The 20592-nt window shown below is 40.4% G+C and overlaps 1 protein-coding gene across 12 annotated transcripts in view; it reads right to left on the bottom strand.

Moving 5' to 3' along the window:
- Positions 1-20592, bottom strand: part of LOC100648400 (pleckstrin homology domain-containing family G member 5) — an 84384-nt gene that overhangs the window by 59075 nt on the left and 4717 nt on the right. For 10 of the 12 annotated variants that reach the window (XM_048408161.1, XM_048408157.1, XM_048408154.1 and 7 more), the window contains 3 exons: positions 18970-19060; positions 18634-18721; positions 15976-16081 (listed from right to left, as the gene is read on the bottom strand). In XM_048408161.1, the coding sequence (XP_048264118.1) occupies positions 15976-16081; positions 18634-18721; positions 18970-19060 (285 nt within the window). Of the gene's footprint in view, positions 1-7690; positions 8572-15975; positions 16082-18633; positions 18722-18969; positions 19061-20592 lie in introns of those variants that run through there. The other 2 variants (XM_048408160.1, XM_048408166.1) reach the window with 2 other exon arrangements.

Genomic DNA, 20592 nt, shown 5'->3' with positions numbered 1-20592 from the left:
CGCCACCCCGCCCTATCCAAGCTCTCGATAATCCAAATTGCGCGGTTTCAACTTGCCTCGAGTTATAGCGGTTCTGCGAAAGTATTTCAATACTTAAAGAAGAAAATTTAGATTGTATGCACATACTGTATGCTCCATACAGAATATTTTGAAATTCCGTTAGAAACGAATAGACTGCGGACTTTTATGCATTTACGGGAAGTTTGAAAATGCAAAAAAATACGCGGAATGCACATAACGTTCAAAATATGTACGAAATATCCAATACTCAGAGTATTTGTTATAATAGTTGGTAGACGAAAGAAATCTCTGCTGAGATTCCAATTTTTCAATTACGATCGTAAAAATTTGAATCTGCATAAACAGACGTAGTATAGTTGTAATTATATCTGTAAAGTTTGAAACCTAAGTGAAAATGTATGAGATAGAAGTATAGTAGATGAGAAGTTATAAGATATTTAGTGGAAATTTAGTTACTCGGAAAAATTCATGCTCGATCATGATAGTTGAGTTTCGTAACAGCGCTAATGAAATTTTTTAATGTTTCGTACAACACGCATAATATATTCGGGAAATTTATCTGTGCAGATTCGAATCTCACAGTTGAATCAAACTTGGTGGCAACGTTTTATGGATATTTTTAAACAGCATCCGAATATGATTTTAATAAATTAGCAGCGATTTTAATAACAGAGGAGCATTAAAATTTGGCGTGAAATTTAAACAAGCAAAGCTGGATCAACGTAAAAATACAGCCAAATATTGAATAGCATAGCACGCGGTTTGTATACACAAGTAAAAACCGATCGTATTTTACGTGACTTTATTTAATTTTGCTTGGTGAAATAAAACACGACTCGCGGTGCGTTCCGAATTTAGAGACACGCACGGTTGACAGAGCCGTGACAACTCGAAAGGAAAGGGAATGGGGTTAATTAAAATTTGTTCAACTGGCTGGAAATGATTAAATATTTCTCCAGAGGAATAATTTTTTTTTTTTTCGCTGACTCATTTTAAATCAATGATACATTCGATCGTTTAATGTTAGGATTTTATCCCGACGTCATTAAATATCGAAACGCTAACCTAGATAAATCGCGAAAAGTCAGTTCGACGCGCGGTCTCGTTTTTAATTCCCGGCGTGATTGTTTCCGAGATTTATGCACGCGGTTTCAAGTACGAGGAAAAAGGAAATTCATTTACGAAACACCGGATGCCCGTAATTTTCACAATCTTCATTAAAATAAAAACTTCGTGCCCCTGTTCGAAAGTAAAGTAACTGCCAAACGTGTAGCCCCGCCTTCTTTTCGTTTTTCTTAACGTCGTTCACCAGCGTCGTCGTCGTTATTTTTATCCGAACCCTTCAACTTGCATAAATATTCAGATTACAATTAACCGGCTCGCTTTTTGTCTCCCCGTGAAACATAAATTCCCACTTGCCTGTCGCGTTCTCGCTTTTCCACATTCATTGCGCATGAATTACTCCATTGATCATAAATGGCGAACGAGACGCGAACAAAACCAATAGCCGGAAGTCGAAGAACGTGGTGGTTCCAACGCGTCAATAAAAAAGATCGCACCGTTGAAGAATTTTAATGAGGTATGCATACGAATAGAGCGTGCTCCGCGTATAGTCGAACTGGTTGCACGATCTCGCGTTCGTTCTTTGGCAACCAGCCTCGCGATTTATTCGTCAAAATTCAAAATCTCGCCGGTGAGGTGTATTGCGCTTTTAAATAAAGTCACGCGGCATGTGCTTCCCTCTTTCCGCTCCTCTTTACATCCGGTTGCCAGTAAAGGGGTGTTGGGCTACGCGTCGCGGGTATTATTTATGACGTAAAGCAGCTGGCGTGTTACTGCTTTCAGTTCTCCCCTGCAACAGGAAAATAAGCGAAGGAACGTACACTTTTCCGGTGAGAAAACATTTAATTTGTGACCAAGAAAAGCCGGGAAATATATACACCTTTGGAATCCACTGTAACTATGTCAGATGATACAGAGCGATAAAATACGAAGAACTTTTAGGGGATGAAGGATTCTGAATTCGAAACGCGAAGCTTTAAATTATTGCTCGTTTACGCGGTAGCGAAGATGAACCCGAGTTTTCCTCCTATCCTGTTATCCGAGGAAAGCGAGTTTACTCGTCACTCGAATACCCAACGTCTTCTTCGCAACAATCTACTTTTCCAGGTGTTATTAATATTTCAAAGGACGACGAAGACATATTTTACTCGAAAATTAAATGGAAGAGTAGTTTTCATGTGAAATCGATCGACAACGTATTGAATCTTAAAATCGTTCTACGAAGGCCACTTATTTTCTCTTTATAAGCATTTGCATAAAGACTGAAAGTAATATATTTTAATTACTATTATCGTTTTAACTAAAGACGTTTCTAATTAAGGGATAAAGCAAGAACTAATTTTTGGCGAGACTTTTAAATTCGAATGCATATGCAGATGAAAGTTAGCAAGTAAAATTTCAGGAAACACGCGTTGGTCTTTATCCTGATTACAAATCTCGGAAGACGGTAGCTGATATTTTTCGTGGAATTTAGGAAAAGCTCATTTCCTCGTTCGCGCGATCTTCCTTATTTCACCTTTAAACTAGTCTCTACTGATCTCTGTTTCCTCGGTTTCTCTTATCGTGCACGTTTTATCTTTGTCTACAGGAGCAAATTGATTACTCGGAGATATCGATAAAAAGATGACGAGAATAGTTCCAGGAACGTTCCCAATGCAATCACAAAAGCGTTAACAGGCTGTATAAGTTTAACTCCAATCTGTCAGAACATGGAAACGAGTTCGCGATGGAAATTGTTCTATGAAGCCTGCTGAACAAATAATTCTCAAACCCAGGCGGAATAACGTATCTCCGGGATTATGATAAAATCTGTTTGCGGCCCGATTGTCTACACTAAAAATAAGGCGTCGAGAATAAAACGTTGGAGCTTAATTTTCTTCGTCATCCGGATTATAATTAAACCGTTCACTGCATTATTACGGCAAAGGAAATCGCATTAAGTATTCATCTTTCGCCACGCTTTTCAGAGTTTCATCGATGCATCCCGCGATTTCTCCTATCTTACAAAAACCGCTAATTACTCGGACATTTTATCATCGAGAAACTGAATCACCATCACTAGTGGCAATACCGTAAAAACGTACCCGTCACTGGCGAGCTATTATCAGAATTATTTTTCTATTATCGGATCGATCTCACCCTAAATCCTTCAGAATCCTCTATTACCCGAAATGGGAATTAAAGCGAAGACTACAGGGGTAGAACATGATAAGTCACACTTCTCATCTTTTTATAGAAAAACGGTTTTATGATTCACCACTACCTCGATCAATTTCATATTACTCATCTTTATATTCATTTTTGAAACTACACAAGTATGACTTATTTCATCTCCTTTAAAATTTGTGAAATGATACCGATCGTAATATTACAGTATCGAAAATATTAAAATATTAATATTATACCGTCGACTTCTATGGAAACTCGCAAATTTAACAATTATTTGGAAAAGTCTATAGCGAAGGGGCACATATTTTATTTTAGTTATCTTTAATTTCGATTATGTCATGTTAAGATCGACCTCCTTAATTTTTCTCTTATCATTCAATTCCCTTCGATCTTCGTTAACTATCGTTTCTAAATAAAAAATGACAAATCGACCGTACGCTCTTGATGCCACGATGATTCGTACGAATGGAACGACACGAGAATAACACGATAGTATGTAAACGTGACATCAGTGACGCGATCGCGATAAAATATTAAAATATTTCGTGGGAGAAGCAGGCTGGTTGAAAGTTCGCGTCGTACAGCAACGAAACTAGACCATTACCGGGGAAATTGACGGGTCGTAACTGCGATCAGTTTCTGCTAACGCGATCCTTACGGTGGGAGAACGAATTGTTATTAAACTGCTGCATGGTGAAAATGCTGAATTTTCGTAATTCGTTCCATGCAACGTCTGGATAAGTGATGAGGCTGTACACGGTGAACAACGAAAACGAAGTTTCTAGAAAATATGTGTACGAGGAAATCCGTTCCTCCGGTTTCATTTTGCGACCTACCTTTATTTTATTAATTGGCAGTTGCTTTTGGAATCGGGTGATGTTAATTCTGTTTAACGATCGTCGGCACTGCCGTGAAATTCAAGAATTCCATTAACACTTGTAATTCTTGTTGTAATTTGAGGCTGACCTTTATTGTCTTCGTGTTTTAGCACTTTAATACTTTTACAAAGATGGTTGATTAATGACCTACAACATCGTTCAAGCGTATGATAAAATATAATGCAACTACAACGTTATTTTATTCTTTACAACGTATATAGAACATTATGACAAGGTTAAATGAATTTTTCAAAGCTAATGTACACCGATGAAATTGAGGTTTGTAATCGTCAAACTTCATAGAGTCTATTTTCTTAATCTACGAGCCTTGAAATATGGCGAATGATAAAATATATTATTATTGTGCAATTAAGTTAGTTGAATAACTATTCATCTCGATGGATTCGAAAAAAAGTTCCCAACGATGTCGTCTTACCACATTTGGCTCGTTAATGCGCAATCGGGAAATTCAACAGAATTGGTAACTATTAAACGAGTTGCTCAAATTTCAATTTCGTTTAATAATCTGTAACCTGTGATAATTAGCAAAGTTACCACATCCGGCGTGTAATTGTGGTTGCATGTCAATAATTATCGGTCTGGATCGAGATATTTCGCAAAATTTGCGAAATTATTGGCCTTCGGATTTATTTAAAGATATTTTAGATCGCTCGGAACGTTCGTGTGTTCGAATCAATTTTCACGCGATACTGAAACGCTTGCGAACGCATCATACTTCGATTCGTGTCGAACAGCGGTGTGAGAAGGAATTTCAATTACTATCGGTCATCCAACAAAATTCCAACGATAAAAACAAAACCGTAACTATTGTATTTGCAAATTTTCGGCGTCTCTCTGGAATTACCTAAAGCTTGAAACAAAATATCGATTCGCGAGCAGATTACACGATTGAAAAAACAGCGTTCCACCGAGTGGTGATCCTTCGTCGGACGGCAAAGCTTCTGGTGGCTTGGTTTCGCGGAATGTCGCGATCGCGACCCATCGATCGCGACGGTATTTCGTTCAATCTAAAAAAGCTGCATCCGGGATTACATTCCGCGCGTTTCGAAACAAACGCCAGAACCGGCCTCGAATCTCGTGTCTCTGCAAGCGAACACACATCCAGCGACGCTTTTCTTCGTAGAGAGCGGTGGTCGTGTCACGAAAAAACGAGAAAATGACAGTGTCACCGACGTTATCGATTAGTCGGATAGTAGACAGCGGGCTACCGATGAAACGAGAGCCTCGCAAGGAGTGGCGCGAACGATTCGTCGAAAATTGATATGGCACAAAACGGTTGTCGAACTGTGCATTCGGCCGATCGAACGATAGAACCAATGGATGGCAGCTTTTCAAGTCCCGTGGTCAATAGCACGGTTCGATCGAAGCGGTGTATCGCTGTGATGGCCTGCTAATGTATGCACGAACCTTCTTTCCTAGTTCCTTTGTAAACGCCGCTTTATGCACAACGCGGAACCACGGTGCGCGTGGTGTATGTTCGTTTCATTTTCCTCGGCGTGTGTTTAATTGTCCGGATAATGCAGCTGCATGCGATTTTCGTGAATGATTTTTCCATCTTGCGATTACTTCCAGCTTCATGAGCTGCGAACCATTATTCTTCCTCTGCCGATGAAAATTTCGTTTGATCTTGGCATTAAAATGAACGAATATGTACGTTTCATTAGAATGAGGTTGATGCATATTGCATTGATGAAATATCGTTTTGTCGAATTATGTTTTAGTTGAAGGTAGCTCGCATTCGCTATATTTTCTCGATGGTTAATTGGTTCAATTATTTCAAATTAAGGAGAATTGCCCGTCTCGGAATTAAAAAAATTCTTAGAACGGAGCTATCATAGTTTCTTCATTTATAATTTCTTTCAATATATCTTGTACGTTAAAAAATTATCTACGTGGAATAGAATGTCTGCGATCTTGGAAGAACCGTCGTCAGACATAGATCGACTTAATAATTCTCCGTAATGATTCGAGGCTCTTAGCGTTCACTCAAATGCGATGAAATCGAAACCTATTCAATTAAAAGAATAAAAGTCACCCTACCAGTTCAACGATCAATCTATAAAATTGTGTTCGATGAATTTAAAGTAATTATATCTTCCTTGAGTCCCAGATAAGATTCAAGGTTTCTATCGAACTTCATCTTGCAGATCGATTATGCGATTAGGTCGGGAGAAAGGTTCGACCTTGCCGAGGTTGCAAAGCTAATGTAATTAATTTAATTAAAAATGTAATTACTTTCTTCATTTTCACAGAATTCCCAAGTTTTATCTATATCGTGGACTAACTTGTTACTTTATCGTGAAATTATTCATAGATTGCAAAAGTAAATCGCTCGTAAGTCGATTAGATCGAGGTTTCTCATTTTGTCCTCAGGCAACTTTCCGCTTTTCGCGGATTCGTTGTTCCGCGGACGGTTTCAGCGCGGCGCGCTAATGCATACAAGTACTCTGACGAGTTTACGATTTCGACGAAACGAGGTTAGTTAGAACTTATGAATTGAATTTGAATCATCAACAAGGTAATTTGCAAGACAAATGTTTACCAGACGAATCCTGTAATTCTAGCTGGAGTGTTAATGTGATTTCTTCTGGACATCCCCCGCCTGTTTACCGTGTTGTGTAAATCCGCGAATAAGTAGACGAGAAATTTTTCAATTACGTTTCTCGTTTATTCGTAGCTTCGTTCGCGGCTTCAACATTCGAAGCGAACTTCCATATGAATTTTCGATTAAACTTCCTATGCTCATCCCGGCAACGCCCGGAAAGAAATTTCTTTTTAATCGTTGAAGAGAAAAGACGGAAGTTAACGTATCGAGTACAGATTTGCCGAGAACTTTTCTACAACTTTAAATTCTCGTATGTATATGTATACAACAGAACGTTTCCGTAGCCTGGCGAAAAACAGAACTGTTTGTCGTCTGATAACCGACTACTAGCGACTACGCTAAAGGTTTTATCTCCGCAAATATCGCAGACATTTTCCGAGCAAACGGCTGACCATCGTTCGACGCTATAGAAATCGCGTTCTACCGATCTCCGATGGGGAACGATGGATTCTAGTGGAGAATCGGGGACGTCTGATTGCTATACATAAAATCGTGATAAGAGGAAGATTCGATCGCGTTTGGGAAATAAAATGCTCTAACGGAAATTACAAAACGTAGCTTGCTCGATACTCTTTTATATTCTCTCCGATACCCCTATCTATTGCATTCCGAAATGAAAATAATTCATTATTTTCCTCAAACAAAAATGGAGAAGTTAAAACTAGAGGATCAGTATCGTGTAGCAGCCGTGATTTTATTCTAGATGTTTTGTAATACAATACGACAGAAAGGAAAGAAAGCTTTCCTGTGCAATTGCTTGCCTGTTTACTTTATTAAACGGTGCGCTTAAACTCGCTATAGCGTTCTTAAAAGAGGATCAGCTCGACGTACGCGCGTCGCATATAGTACATTTCGGTAACGTTCTCTACGAGAGACTCGATTTTCCGTGGTTAAATTCCTACGTATCGGTACAGGCAAAATGCAGCAACGTTACCTTCGAATCTCATCGACGACGCCGTTACGGAAACGTGGCGCGATCTCCAACATAAAACCGATACCGTGTGTCGGTCTCTCAGTTACGATCGAGATTTGCGCCCAGCAACGAGTACAAGCGGCCCTTCTCTTGAGACTTTGCGTCACACTTCCGGTTCCTTCTCTCTTCTCCTATGGCCAATCAGTCCGACATCCTACGTGTTCTGGTTGCGCGCGTTTCTTCGAATCTTTTCATACGTTTCCTTCTCATCTCGGGACACCGAGCTATTTCTTTTGATCCTGCCTCTGCATCGATTGCGAATCAACCTCCGTCAGTGTTCGCGCACGAGGCGATCCTGTTCATTTCCAGCGTGGCGATCGCGAAAATCAAATATAGAATCGTAGTGTCTCTTTCTAAATTTCAATGATCTTTGATCAATCGATACCTTTTTCTCTATTCATACGACGATCTTCTGCTTTCTTTTATTACTTTACAATCTCAATTCCCCTTCCTGACCATCGAATCGTGTTTGTTATATTTGCCAAGGTTCGGAACAGAGAGAAAATTACTCTGCACCTTCGATAGCCAAAAAATAAGGATACAACGCTGGCGAAGGGTGTCGGCAGCGTTCCAGCTCTAAGCGGAATCGTGGTGGCGTTCGTTCGTCGGTTTGTTTCACCGCGTCTCGTGTTGTCTCGGGGGCGAGGGCGGCGTCGATCTTACCGGGCTGAGGTCGCGCGTTCTACTAGACGGAAAATCCGTTCTCCGTCATTTCGAACTCGACCCACCCCCATGCCGATTCTCTCCGGACGGGGATGGCTCGAAACTGCGCGGACATCGAACGCCACCTCCATCCCTACGCTCGCTCCCACCCTCGTCGCGCTTCCCACTGCTCTTCGTCCCTCGCTTACGTAGCTTCTTCTTCGTCTTGACAACTCTTCTTTCCCTTTTCTTCGAGGCTTGACACAAGCGAACGAAGAAACGTAGAAATTGCCTGCGTGAGGAGGGGAGGTCGTACAGGACGATCTTTCTGCTCGCCAAGCGACTGTTTTTTAAGGGGTGAGAAGCTGGAAGCAGAATAGTCCGAGCTTCGTCGAAATCGTTTTCCTTCCAACCTTTATCCCGCGTTCGAACTTTCAGAGAATTTGAACGAGCGTACATGCGTTTGGTGCATATGAAGATTACAGGAGAAAAATGTGATAAGTATAGCCTCGCTGGTTTTCCGGTACGTTATTTAACGTTATTTAATGATCAAAAGGTAATGTACTTTTATATAGTACGGTTAGTATTAGTTAGCGTTAGTATTAGTTGAGAGAAGAATAACTTATTCCATTGGAAGATACAAGCCTTTTTGCGATAGATGGCAAATTCGTGATATTCCGTGGAAAAGGAATGCGCGTGTGGAATATAGAATCGAATATAAAATATTGTAACCTATGCTTCTGATATCGATATTCTTCGAGAGAGCAGGCTTTTTAATATCAATATTTTTTAAGAGATTTAGGTTTTTCACATTTTTACTGTAAATCTTGTTAACACTTTATATACGTAATTTATAGCAAATTCTTGTTTCTTTAACGTGATTGATAACTGCAGTAAAACAAAGTAGGTCAAGATTTTAGAACAAATTAATTTAATAGATCTTAATAATATTGGCCCATCAACGTTGAAACTCATCTTTCAGAGGAACGAAATTTTATATGCAAGTACCTAACGGAATATCACGGCGGGCATCTTCTTTATTTTGAAAACAGGTTTCGGATGAGAAGATTCGCTTGTGAATATATGTACGAATGCTGCTTGAGGTAAGTTATGTTAATTGCTAGACGCTCTATTTTAATTGAGGTTCCTTTAATTAAGACGCTTCCAGCCAGGATTTTTCTAAAGAGTACGAGCCTTTTTCTTATTTTACCTAATTGTGACACCTTGATGCATAAGGATCACATCCTTCACAAACCAAAAGAAAATACAATTTGTTACTTTCTACTTTTACAGACATACTAATGTATAACGCGCCACGGTTTTCGTACATACTATCGTTAACATTATACCGTTTCAAGATCACAGAAGAATGATTGTCCGATGAATCTGATAGTCCGATGATCGATACTTAATCTGCAATGCAAAGTAACGATCACGAGCTGTTCATATCTCATTCATTAAACGTCAAGTTTGAAGAAACTTCTTGCCAGGGAAAGCCTGTTAATCCATGTGCTCGAATCTCTGTCGAGCAACGATTTTCCAAAAAATTCCACCACATTGTACTTGTCTTATTTTAGATTCATCCATCCTTGGTATCGCGATATTTTAAACGCATCAGGCAGCGAGAGCTTTCACGAAAGCATTTTCGCAAGGGAAACGAGAAGGCATTAGAAACACACGTGAATATACAGGTGTATCCAATAATCGTGATACAATGGGCAAGAGGGTGATTCTACGTGGGAAAAATGAATCGAAAATACGGAACTCAAGTTTTTCACCAGGCGCCTCGCTTTTTAAGAAAACGAGTTGGAAAAATTGTTTTCCTGTTCACATGTTCAACCAAGAATTGACTTACATACACACACATGAGAAATTTTCAAATTTTACTCTTTCCTCGGCGGTGGAACGTCTTGTGAACGAAATTTATTCTACACTTTCCATTTATTTTCGCACCTAGCGTAACCTCTTGTCGGACTCGCGCCTATCTCTAATCCTTAATCGACGAATTTCAAGAATACTTGACCAAATTTCCCAACTGAATCTCCTCGAAAACGAGTCGTCGCTTGGAAAAACTTTATTCTATATTTTCTACTAACTGCTTTCTTCCCGACTATACGTTTATTGTCGGGATACCCTGTACGCTGGAAGCCTAGGGAGGCAAAGGTAACGTGAAAGCATCGCGGCTGAAAAGGCGCGAATTAGAAAAAGTGTTGAAGGTTTGAGAGGAAAGCCAGCGGGGAACATGAGTGCATACCACTGTTCGATACTCGGTTTCTGCGATAGAAACTAAAGAAATCAACCAGGAAATAAGAGAAAAGCGTGTAGGGAAAAGAGCAACGTATTCTACCCCCTTTTCGCGGCACACCTCATTCCCCGTTCGCCGTTCCAGAGCGATTGGGCTTCCCTCCCGACCTATAGATCTTACTTTCCTTCCCGCCCTCATCTTTCTCACTTAACGCGACCACCCTGTGGAATGAGGCAGTTTTCGAAAACACAGAGAAATGGAAGAAGGTGGCACGGCCCGGGCCACGCTTTAATGCGCTTACCCGACGGAACACTCCGGGGAACCCGGGACATTTAATTACGCGCGATACCACGATACTTTGCTTCGCTTCAGGAACCAACCACACAGCGGATAAGTGTTCGCTCGAAGTACCGCACGTAGTATTTAGGATTTTTGTGCCGGATATCGTACAGGGTCAGGCAAAAGTGGCACGACCAAACATTTTGAAGTTCATTGGAAGTATTTGAATTCTTTGCGTTCCTATACGCCATGAGAACTTCCCATCAGCTTTAGGAATCGTCGATTAGTGAATCGTCATTCCCAGCTGGAGAAAATTTTGTTTGAACTTGCCATTAAAATGAATTATTTCGATGTCGAATAATGTTCGATTGGTGTTAAGAAATATTCCAATTCGGCGTAGTTTGTATTTCCGATGACTATATCTGGTTCCATTGTTTCAAATTTGTAGCAATTGTCAGTATCAGAAGAGTTGCTGGAACGGAGGCGTTATAGTTTCTACTTCTACGATTCCTTTCAATGTAATTCGTACATTAAAGAGTCTTGATGGGTAAAACATATTCACATAACAGTATTGGAAGTTTGAGCAGCTGTTTAGAGGTAAATATGATTCATAGACATTCATCGGTGATGTAAAATTCCTAACATACATTGATTCCTCGTGTATTTTTTGGAATGTTCTTCGTACCTATCTCTGTTGCATTTTTCACGAGTCTAAAATATCCACGTTTTATAGAAATTCTCGAATAATCTAAATAGATGACTTTTTGTTTGAACATCGAAACTTATCGTTGCCTTACTTTCACATTGGCTTGTATAAAATATACGAAAATAGTAAATACACGACAGGAAGGAAGATTATATGAAAAAAATTTGGCAGATAGGGGCTAGAGGAGGTCAGCAGAATTTCGCGCGGAAAAAATCGATAGCGTGGATGGCGAAAAGGGCATTCCAAGGTTAGTGAGAAAAAATGGCCGCACCAAAGTTTTTATACGATGAAAGCTGAAAATTCGGATATTTAAATATCACGTATTATTCAGGAAAGACCGTTCTCTTTTTTTAATTCTCCTGACATATACCTATCTGCATAGATTAAAACAAGCCATTGTGTGCATCATGTTAAACCGGAATCCTAGATATATTCTATTATTACATCGTACGTAATATACAATGCACGGAATATTATATTTACCATATCGTTATTCTACGTAATTAACCAAAATTGATATCAGTCTATTTACATGAATAGTTTATTCGCGGTATCTTTGCATAACAGCCGAAACGCTCTTAAATTTCCAAATTATCAAACACGGAAGCTAATGCATGAAACCTGATGAAACTGTTTATGAATATCAGCTGTTTACACGGAAAGCAATGAAAATACATACGGTAAAAATGACAAAAACACTTGGACGAACTAAGTTATTTCATGACGGTCTTTTTCTCTCGTTCTTTCAACGAGCAATCGTATTGCATTTGACGTTTCATTATTTGCACCGTTTTTTCTAGGATCGATATCAGCCACGTGCAACCATAAGTCTGATGGAACATCGCGGAAAAGAGTTATACGGCTGCGATCGATTGCGAGCCGGAGATGCTGCGGGGTCAATCGAACCTCCATACTGAATTACTCGGAAAAATCATAAACGTGCATCGCCACTGGAATATCGATTGATCTCGATATCACACCAAAGTTCAGGCACCGCGATACCCTTTCGAATGCCGTGTACAGTCCAGAGAAAAAATCGTCGTTCGTTAAAACTTTCGCCGGTATCTTCATCGGATCTTTTTTTCCCCTCTTTTCTCGTATTCGTATACGTCACCGGTAGATAGCTCGCGCTGAAAACTTATTTCATCAAGATACGGGAATACAACTTCGTTAAACTTCGACTGGTCATCGGGTCGGATTTCGGGCGAATTTTTTAATTAAAAGCTCGAGCCGCTTGAAAAAAATCACCGATGGACACTGAGTGAATTAACCGTTCATTAAAACTTCCAGACGAAGGGCCTGCAACAGTTACTTTGATTTTATTAATTTCCGTCCTGCACGATACACAGGCTAATCCTAATGAAGAAACCGGCTTAAAGTCAATCCAATTTTCTAGGCTTTAATAAATAAAAAATACTCGAGCCTGCAGCGCATTTACTGACCTACATTGGCCGCCAACGTTCCTCTTCATTCTCTTTCTTCTAAAGCCACAATCGTGAAGCGAGGTGTAACCAATTCCATGTGAATTCATTTTAATTTATGTCCTTCGATACGAGTGCCCCGGGCAACAATTTCACCGAGATTTAACGGAAACTCGTAGCTGTGAATTTGCCGCGCTATAATTCGCGCCGGAACAGCTGCTCTTTGCGTTCTTTCCTCGTCGGGCGGATCGATCGTATGAATCTCCGTTCAAAGTCGCGTACCACACTGCGGTTGATTAAAAATTTCGCCACTAAATCGACGCCACCGTGGCAACGTGCAATGCCGCAGATTTTTTTCTCGATTCGTGGACAACGAGGCGAAACGTTGCGTTACATCGTCCATGATCGACGGTCGCCTGGTCGACGCGAGGACGCCGTTCGATTCAACGGGAATCGAGAACCGCGATAAGTAATACAGAACGGTGAGCAGATTGAATCGTCCTGCTGGGGAAATGAAATCAATGGAATGAGTGCGAATGAAACAGGCAAGAATGGGCCGAGATAAAAAGAGACGAAGAAAGCGAAACACGGGAGAAAAGGAGAGCGAGAGCCAGGGATAAAGACCGAGAAACAGAGAGAAAGAGAAAGAGAGAGAAGGAGAGAAATCATGATGTGACAATGTAGCGCAACGCTTCTCTACTTTGGATCGGTCGTGGGAAGCTGTCAGAAATTCGCGAACAAGAGGCGCCAGATGAAACGGAGACGAGAGTTTCGTATTAAAGGAGAACGCCCATTAATTCCATCATCGATTCGTGTTCCTCATTGTCCAGGTCCTATCTGCTCCTTACTCGTTCCACCCGAAAAAAGAAGAGGCGAAAAAGATGAGAGGAAAGAAAGGAAAACCAGCTTTTCATGCGACCGTGTTTCGACGAATTTAACGACCCTGTGAAGCATCATTCAAAAAGCGGCAAAATCGACACGATTGCCATGGATTTTAGAGCGAAGGAGCGAGTACGAGAGGGTCGACACGATCGCAATTCGAAACAATAAATCAGTGTCGTACGATTCGCATCGCGAATCAAATTCTAGACCAACGTCTTCGTTCTTGGCGAACATATCAGATTCGATGTTCGTCGACTCGCAATTTTAGATGCTTCTTTACCGTTTTTCCTTGCTGGATTATTCGCAAAGCGCATTTTTTCTTCAAGGATCGTAAGCGCACGATGGTAGGAGTAATTGTTCTCGCTTTGGTAGCTTTATCAGTTACTATGTCCATTTTCCTCTAATTAAGAGCGTGATTAATTTCCCCGGTCGGCAAAAGGGGTTATTACCGGCGTTAGACGCAGATTTCAGTTTCAGTTTCGCTGAGATACCGCGGGGAATATTCACGCCTTACTCTTGGAAACCTAAGTATCATTTCGTAGAACGTGGATGAAGATGACAGAGATTAGAGTATCTCATATTCTCGGAAGCCTGTGTGGCTGTGCAAACAAACGTCATCGTTTGGACGTTTTCTATTGTAAATTGTCACGAGCATGAAACGGAAACCGCAGTATCAAAGAGTTATGCCATGTCCTTTACGTTTCGTGGTGATAAACGTTGAAAAGGAAGCACGCGGAGGCATTATCAATGCCTCGAAGAATACTTTGCTTCATATTTCGTAACGTTCTGAAACAAGCTCAAAGGGAATCCCGAGTGGCATCTACGCGAATGCTCTTTCCCTTTTGTCAAGTCTCACTTTTGACGATCCCGAACAACCACGTCGAATCTCAATTATCGCGAATAATAAGCAGCCCAGCGTCGATTCAGGATCGCTTAATAGAGAGATAGGCGTGTTGGAGAAAGACGTATCTTTGGCTGAATCTCAAAGGCGGTGCACAGAAAGCCGATGCCTCTGGCAGAGACTTTTTTGTAGTTCTTTCCGCACGAAAACGGGGATTGTTCGCCGAGTAGACGAGCTGCGCCAGTCAAAAGCATAGGAGGACCTTGCAGGAATCTACCGCAAACGTTTCAAAGCCGATCTCCTCCTCCGCGTATCGTGACCGGGAAATCGACGCGAAAATCCTTTGAGTATTAATTATGGAGAAAGTTCCGCCATCGAATATCCTTAGAAAGATCTTCTTCTATGTGAGAAGATTACCGGCTGAGTGCTATAGTATTGCAGAGTTATGCAACACTTTCTGCGATTATTTCGCTATTAATTAACGAAGATACCGAACACCGTAACGAAGTTTATGCACTCGTTTGTATCGTTGTTAAACTACGCCGGTTATCAACTTTCCCAGTAGCTTTAATTGGACATGAGATGTCTACTTTGAACGATGTTTGCCGCTCGTCACGCGTTAATTTTATTTTCCATTTCGGCTTCGAATTCACTTTATACAGTTTGTGCTGGCAATCGATAACTGGCGCGCTCGATAACTGGCTGATTCTGCGTGAATAAGTAAATAAAAAGTGTAGAATGAAATTTGTTCGTGTGGCGCTTAGTTTTCGATAAAATCGGATTTGAACATTTTGGTATAATAAATATATATATACTTGGCCGATCGTCGACTGGATACAAATAGATAATCAGCCGACGATTATTATTCACATGCGAAACTAAGTGAAAAGTATGGAATAACATTTTCAAGAAAACAGTTTTTTAACGTAATAATATGGTTTTCAAATTGAACTTTTTCTTTTAGAAACTACGAAATAGCTTGGAAAGCTGAAAGTAATTATATCTCATCTAGAACATGACGAAGCATTCTGTGACAGAACATATCATATCAGCATGATGTTAGAGGAAAAGAAATTCCTTGTTAGCCGTGTGATTAATAGTTTAGAAACCTACTCTAACGGTGCGATAACATACGGCCCGATTCAGGGGATAAAGCAAGTAAAACTAAATACAAGCTCAGGCGAGTTTGAGAAAGTGTTAAACTAATTAAACTGTTTGTTGGACACTTACCGAATGAAGCTGCGCGGGGGACTGGTCGACATCTAGGAGAGACAAATTTCGGCCAGTTGCTTTCAGGCTCCTCCATTCGCGTCTGACCTGTTGCTCCTTTTTAAGGCTGAAACAAAAAGTTGACTGGTTAAATATACACCCTTCAGCGAGGGTATTTTATAAATACGAGGGAAAATCCCTAAAATAAACCCGTGGGTGTATCGATTTGCTGAAAATAAATCACGTTCCTATTTTGTTTTGTAGGACAGATTGGATTACAATGGATGAAGAACAAAGGAATCTCATCCGGGAACAATTTGCAGATCGCTTTAATTAACCATTGAAAGAAATTTTATTTTTGTTCCCTCATTAAGGAACTTTCCACCGTAATTCATCACAGCAAGGATCCGTGCAATTCATCATTTCAATTGAAAGCGATTTTTCGTTTTAAGAATCATCCGCACGCTGTATAATGGATGACGGTGGATAAATTGAAAATGAAATGGTTTTCGATATTGTCACGTGTTCGCTGATGAACTTCGCTTGTGATTAATGACCGGCTCGTCTTGTATTATATCGCTCTCGATTCCGGGGGAATTTTGCAAATTCCAGCGCAAGATTTTCACCGCAGTTCCCAGTGTAACAGGCCGGTGCTACGCGTGTCGATAAAGATTGATTCCATATCGATCAACCCGTTGAAATAAAAGGGAAAAAGGACGAGCGCGGAGTCGCACACTCTATATACCTTCTTCCATAGAATTAGAGAGAAAAAAAAAAAAAAAAGAAAGGAAAGAATGAAAAAAAGCGAACTCTGTTATCTTTCATTCATGAAGCTCGGCAATTAATTTTAATCTCGTTACGATCGAACCGAACATTGTGAGAGAAAGGAATGCAAATAAAGACAGGTTCCTCGGCTACACGCAGCTCCAAGAAAATGATTTCACTGATACTTTCTATTTAACCTTCTCTGAGTGTTTTAATCTTGCCGTGAGATAAATGCCACCGAGCTAGGCGAAACAGAAGACTCTGTATCTTTCTCATCATGTGCATCCTTTCTGTTCGTTCGTCGATGCGTTCGCTGCGAATTTCAGGAACTCGCGTTAAGATTTGCTCCTCGTATATTCCTTTTACTATATTCTCCTCGAAACAGTCCAGCACTGATTAAAACCTCTCTGCCTTGCCCCGTGTTCTATTCCCGCTGAGCTCGAACCTTTGATGGCTATGTGTGCGTTCCTGTATGAGCCGCTGCGTAGGCATTACCGAGATTGGGAGAACGTTTCCTTCCGTATGCACTTCCTTCCGTATCCTTTCAAGGAAAATTAACTATAGTCGGATCTCACGTATGCCAAGAGTACACCACCAGTCAGACCCGTATCATTCTTCTGTCCTGAGACAAAAGAAACGAAGTGGCATGTTGTTCTGGCTTTCTGTCATGTACCGAGACCTTTCACTCTCTCGAGGATTTATCAGAGCAGTTATGGTCTCTGACCTCGCTGTCTGTCTTTGTGCATTAATACATTTAATATCGAAATCCTTCCTTTGGTTCTGTCTCTTTTTCCTCTTTCTTTCTTGAAGATAGGGACGAAACCTGCAAAATGTTTTATCGCATCTCCGTTGAAATTCATTGTTCTTAACCTAGTTGTTTTTAGGGGAAAAAATAGAGAAAAAGAGCGAGAGGAAGAGGAAGAGGAAGAGGAAGGGTGGAAGAGAGGGATCTCATCGTGTACCGCATTCCTTTCGTTTCCATCCACGAGAAAGAATAACCGGAATTGCTCAGGGCTAGTGCGGCCCGGGTACTTCTCGGGATTGTTAGCAACTGGGTCGAACCAATTACGTACGTGGCACGTAAACTTATGCTTTTGTAGTACAAGGTGATTCGAAGTGGTAACGAATGACTTTTTCGTTCGTTGACGGAGGGGCGGAGGGTGGAGAAGCAGGAGAATAGAAGAAAGTCATGTATCTTGAAACAAAGCTCAGTGGAAAGGAGCAACGAGTATCGGTGCTGGTCGAAGATACATCACAGAGGCTTGTTAGGTTTCTTTTCTAGGAGTTCTCCTACTTTCGAAACAATTCTTAGATGTTACAAGATGTTAGACAAGATCGCCTCACTCTTGGCGTTAATACGTCGCTAGATTGATTTAAGGTTTCTTCTTCGTCGTGCTATCGATCGGCAGGAAGTGGCTTCAAAGCTATCCCTGTTTCTTATCGGTAAAAGCGTCTCCTTTGGAATTAATGGTTTAAGGCGAGGCAGCAATCTTCTGCATTTTCTAAGTGATTCATGTGAGGGACAGCCAAGTCTCTGATGTCGAAACACGAGTTACGAGATCTCAACTTCGTACATCAAGCCGTCTCGAGGCGCAATTTACTCAGCTTTCTTTAAACAAAAGGGTCGCATCTCGTCGCCACGTTAGGAAAAGCGACTTTAATTAACTGTTAGTTGTTGATAACAGAAGGCTATTCCGCCTGGGGACTAATACGATCATAGTAGTTTCTTCAATTAAAAAAACAACAAAGACTAACAGTTCAAGAACTTAGCTCGATCCAACTTTCTTCGAGAGCAACCTCTTCTTCCTTTCATTCTTATATCCGTTGGGGGAGAAGTTGAAAAATTTTGTTATTTCTCGCCATCCCTTTTACCCGGTCAAGATTCAATAAAATGGTAAATCTTGCATTACTTACGGGAATATTCGCTCGTTGTAGCTTTCATCCCTGACGGTGTGCGTGAGAGCAGGGAGACTACTGGCCTCCCAGGGCGGACTACTTAAATCTGGAAAGAAAGAATACGGAAACTTTCCATCACGACTGCGTTCCACAATAAGAAAAATTTAAACGATACCTAATTCTTCGCGAAGCTGATTAGAAAGGAAAATTAACCAAATAATTGTGCGAGATAAAAAGATCCATTCTAAATCCTATCACGGATGCAATTATTGTCTTTAATGTTATTTCCAATTGGTAATCGGCTTCTTTGATAATTTCCACGAATCCAAATGGAATAAGAAAAATTCAAATTACCTATTGTAGAGTCATAATAGACGCTGTATCGTCCGTAAGGGGCTGTTCGACTCAGTGCCTCGTTCGCTCGTCTTCTCGTACTTCTAGTCTGCTGGAAGATACAATTTCTTTTACATCGGATCGAGACGCTCGAACGCACATAAAAATTAAGAGAATCCTGAAAGATGTACAATCGAGGAGGTTTCTGAGAACATCGTTTCCGGAAAGTTCATCTAGCTACCTCGATAGGAGATGCAGGTCGGGACAAGACGAAGGATCCTTGTTACGTACAAGAATAGAGCCAAGCGGGATTTACCGCGGTACTCGAAAGCCTCTTTTATTTACATCGACCTAACGATCTTTTTCTAGCGTGGCCGAAGAAGATATCTCTTTCAGTTCCATATTGTACCGACGCGACGCGGATATTTTCATCCGCTTAATGCGCCTCCTACGTCCGAACCCGATTACATGCGGCAAATCAAGATATCAAGACCCTGATACCCCGACTGATTCCGTCGCTCTCCTTTTAACAGCGAAATGTATTAAGGAAGAGAAAGCAAGAAACAGCATAGAGAATCTTGAATTAATCTATCAAGCAAATATTTACTCTCGAGCTCGGTTACGAAGCGAAGGCAAAATTATTGATCAAATTTTTACGGCGAATACCGAGCAGTCTCGAGGTTGGTTCGTATTTAAATTTTATTTGTATTATTAATTAACATATCGTATAGAGCATAATTTCGAGATCTGAATTTAATTCGAATTTTAATATTGCTAGATGCTTTGGAGTAATATTTTTTCCTCGAATGTTTATGTATCTGCTTCTACATTTGGAAGAAAGGTTACGACATTATTGTCAGAGAAAAGAATGAGTTATTGTTTTAACAGAAAGTAATTTTTGCTGTAGCCAAGACAGATAGCTTTATATTTCATTGGACATTAATTTAACCTCGCTCGCCAGTAAGTCAAGTCTTATCGATACGACGTGGGCACACCCTATCGAAGCGACGAGAAAATATTATTATTGTTCTATTAAATAGAGTTGTTCGCGTCAGAACGGATAGTACTTCGATATGACACTAAGTGAAGTAGAGATATTTCGAGGAGTTCAAACGATTGAAAACGTGTCTAAGAGGCAGCTAGATTCGGCGATCTGATATTTATTAATTACTAGACTGAGGATATTTATGTATTTTTTGGAAATTCAAACACAGGTATTATGTATAAAGATACATAAATTATCCAAAGTAAAATAATCTTTATAATATTTAGAGACCGAGGTAAATACCTTCTATTTATAAAGATACGAATTTGCATAAACATTCACAGTCTACTAATTATCAAAAGTGCTCAAAATCAATGTTCATATTAATTTAATTCGACGGAAAGTAGCGCTTGAGCTCGAGTGCCTTGTCGAATTTCCATTGTGCCAAACAATTTAGTTTGCAGATCACAATCGAGCGAATATTCATTCGGGATAGAAATAAAATAAATATATATATATATCAGTCAACGACGAGAATTTTCGTAGCCCGCCCAGCGAGCCGTAATTAATTCCATTGTGTACCTATTCTTGTTTCTTCAATCGAACTCGATTGCGCGGGTAAAACTTAAAAATTAGCGACGTGGCTAACATAGTTTCGT

Source organism: Bombus terrestris, chromosome 8 (genome assembly GCF_910591885.1).
Source record: "Bombus terrestris chromosome 8, iyBomTerr1.2, whole genome shotgun sequence".
NCBI classification, from domain to species: Eukaryota; Metazoa; Arthropoda; class Insecta; order Hymenoptera; family Apidae; genus Bombus; species Bombus terrestris.
Note: the sequence above shows the minus strand (reverse complement) of the source record. Positions and strands in the feature narration are given on the sequence as shown.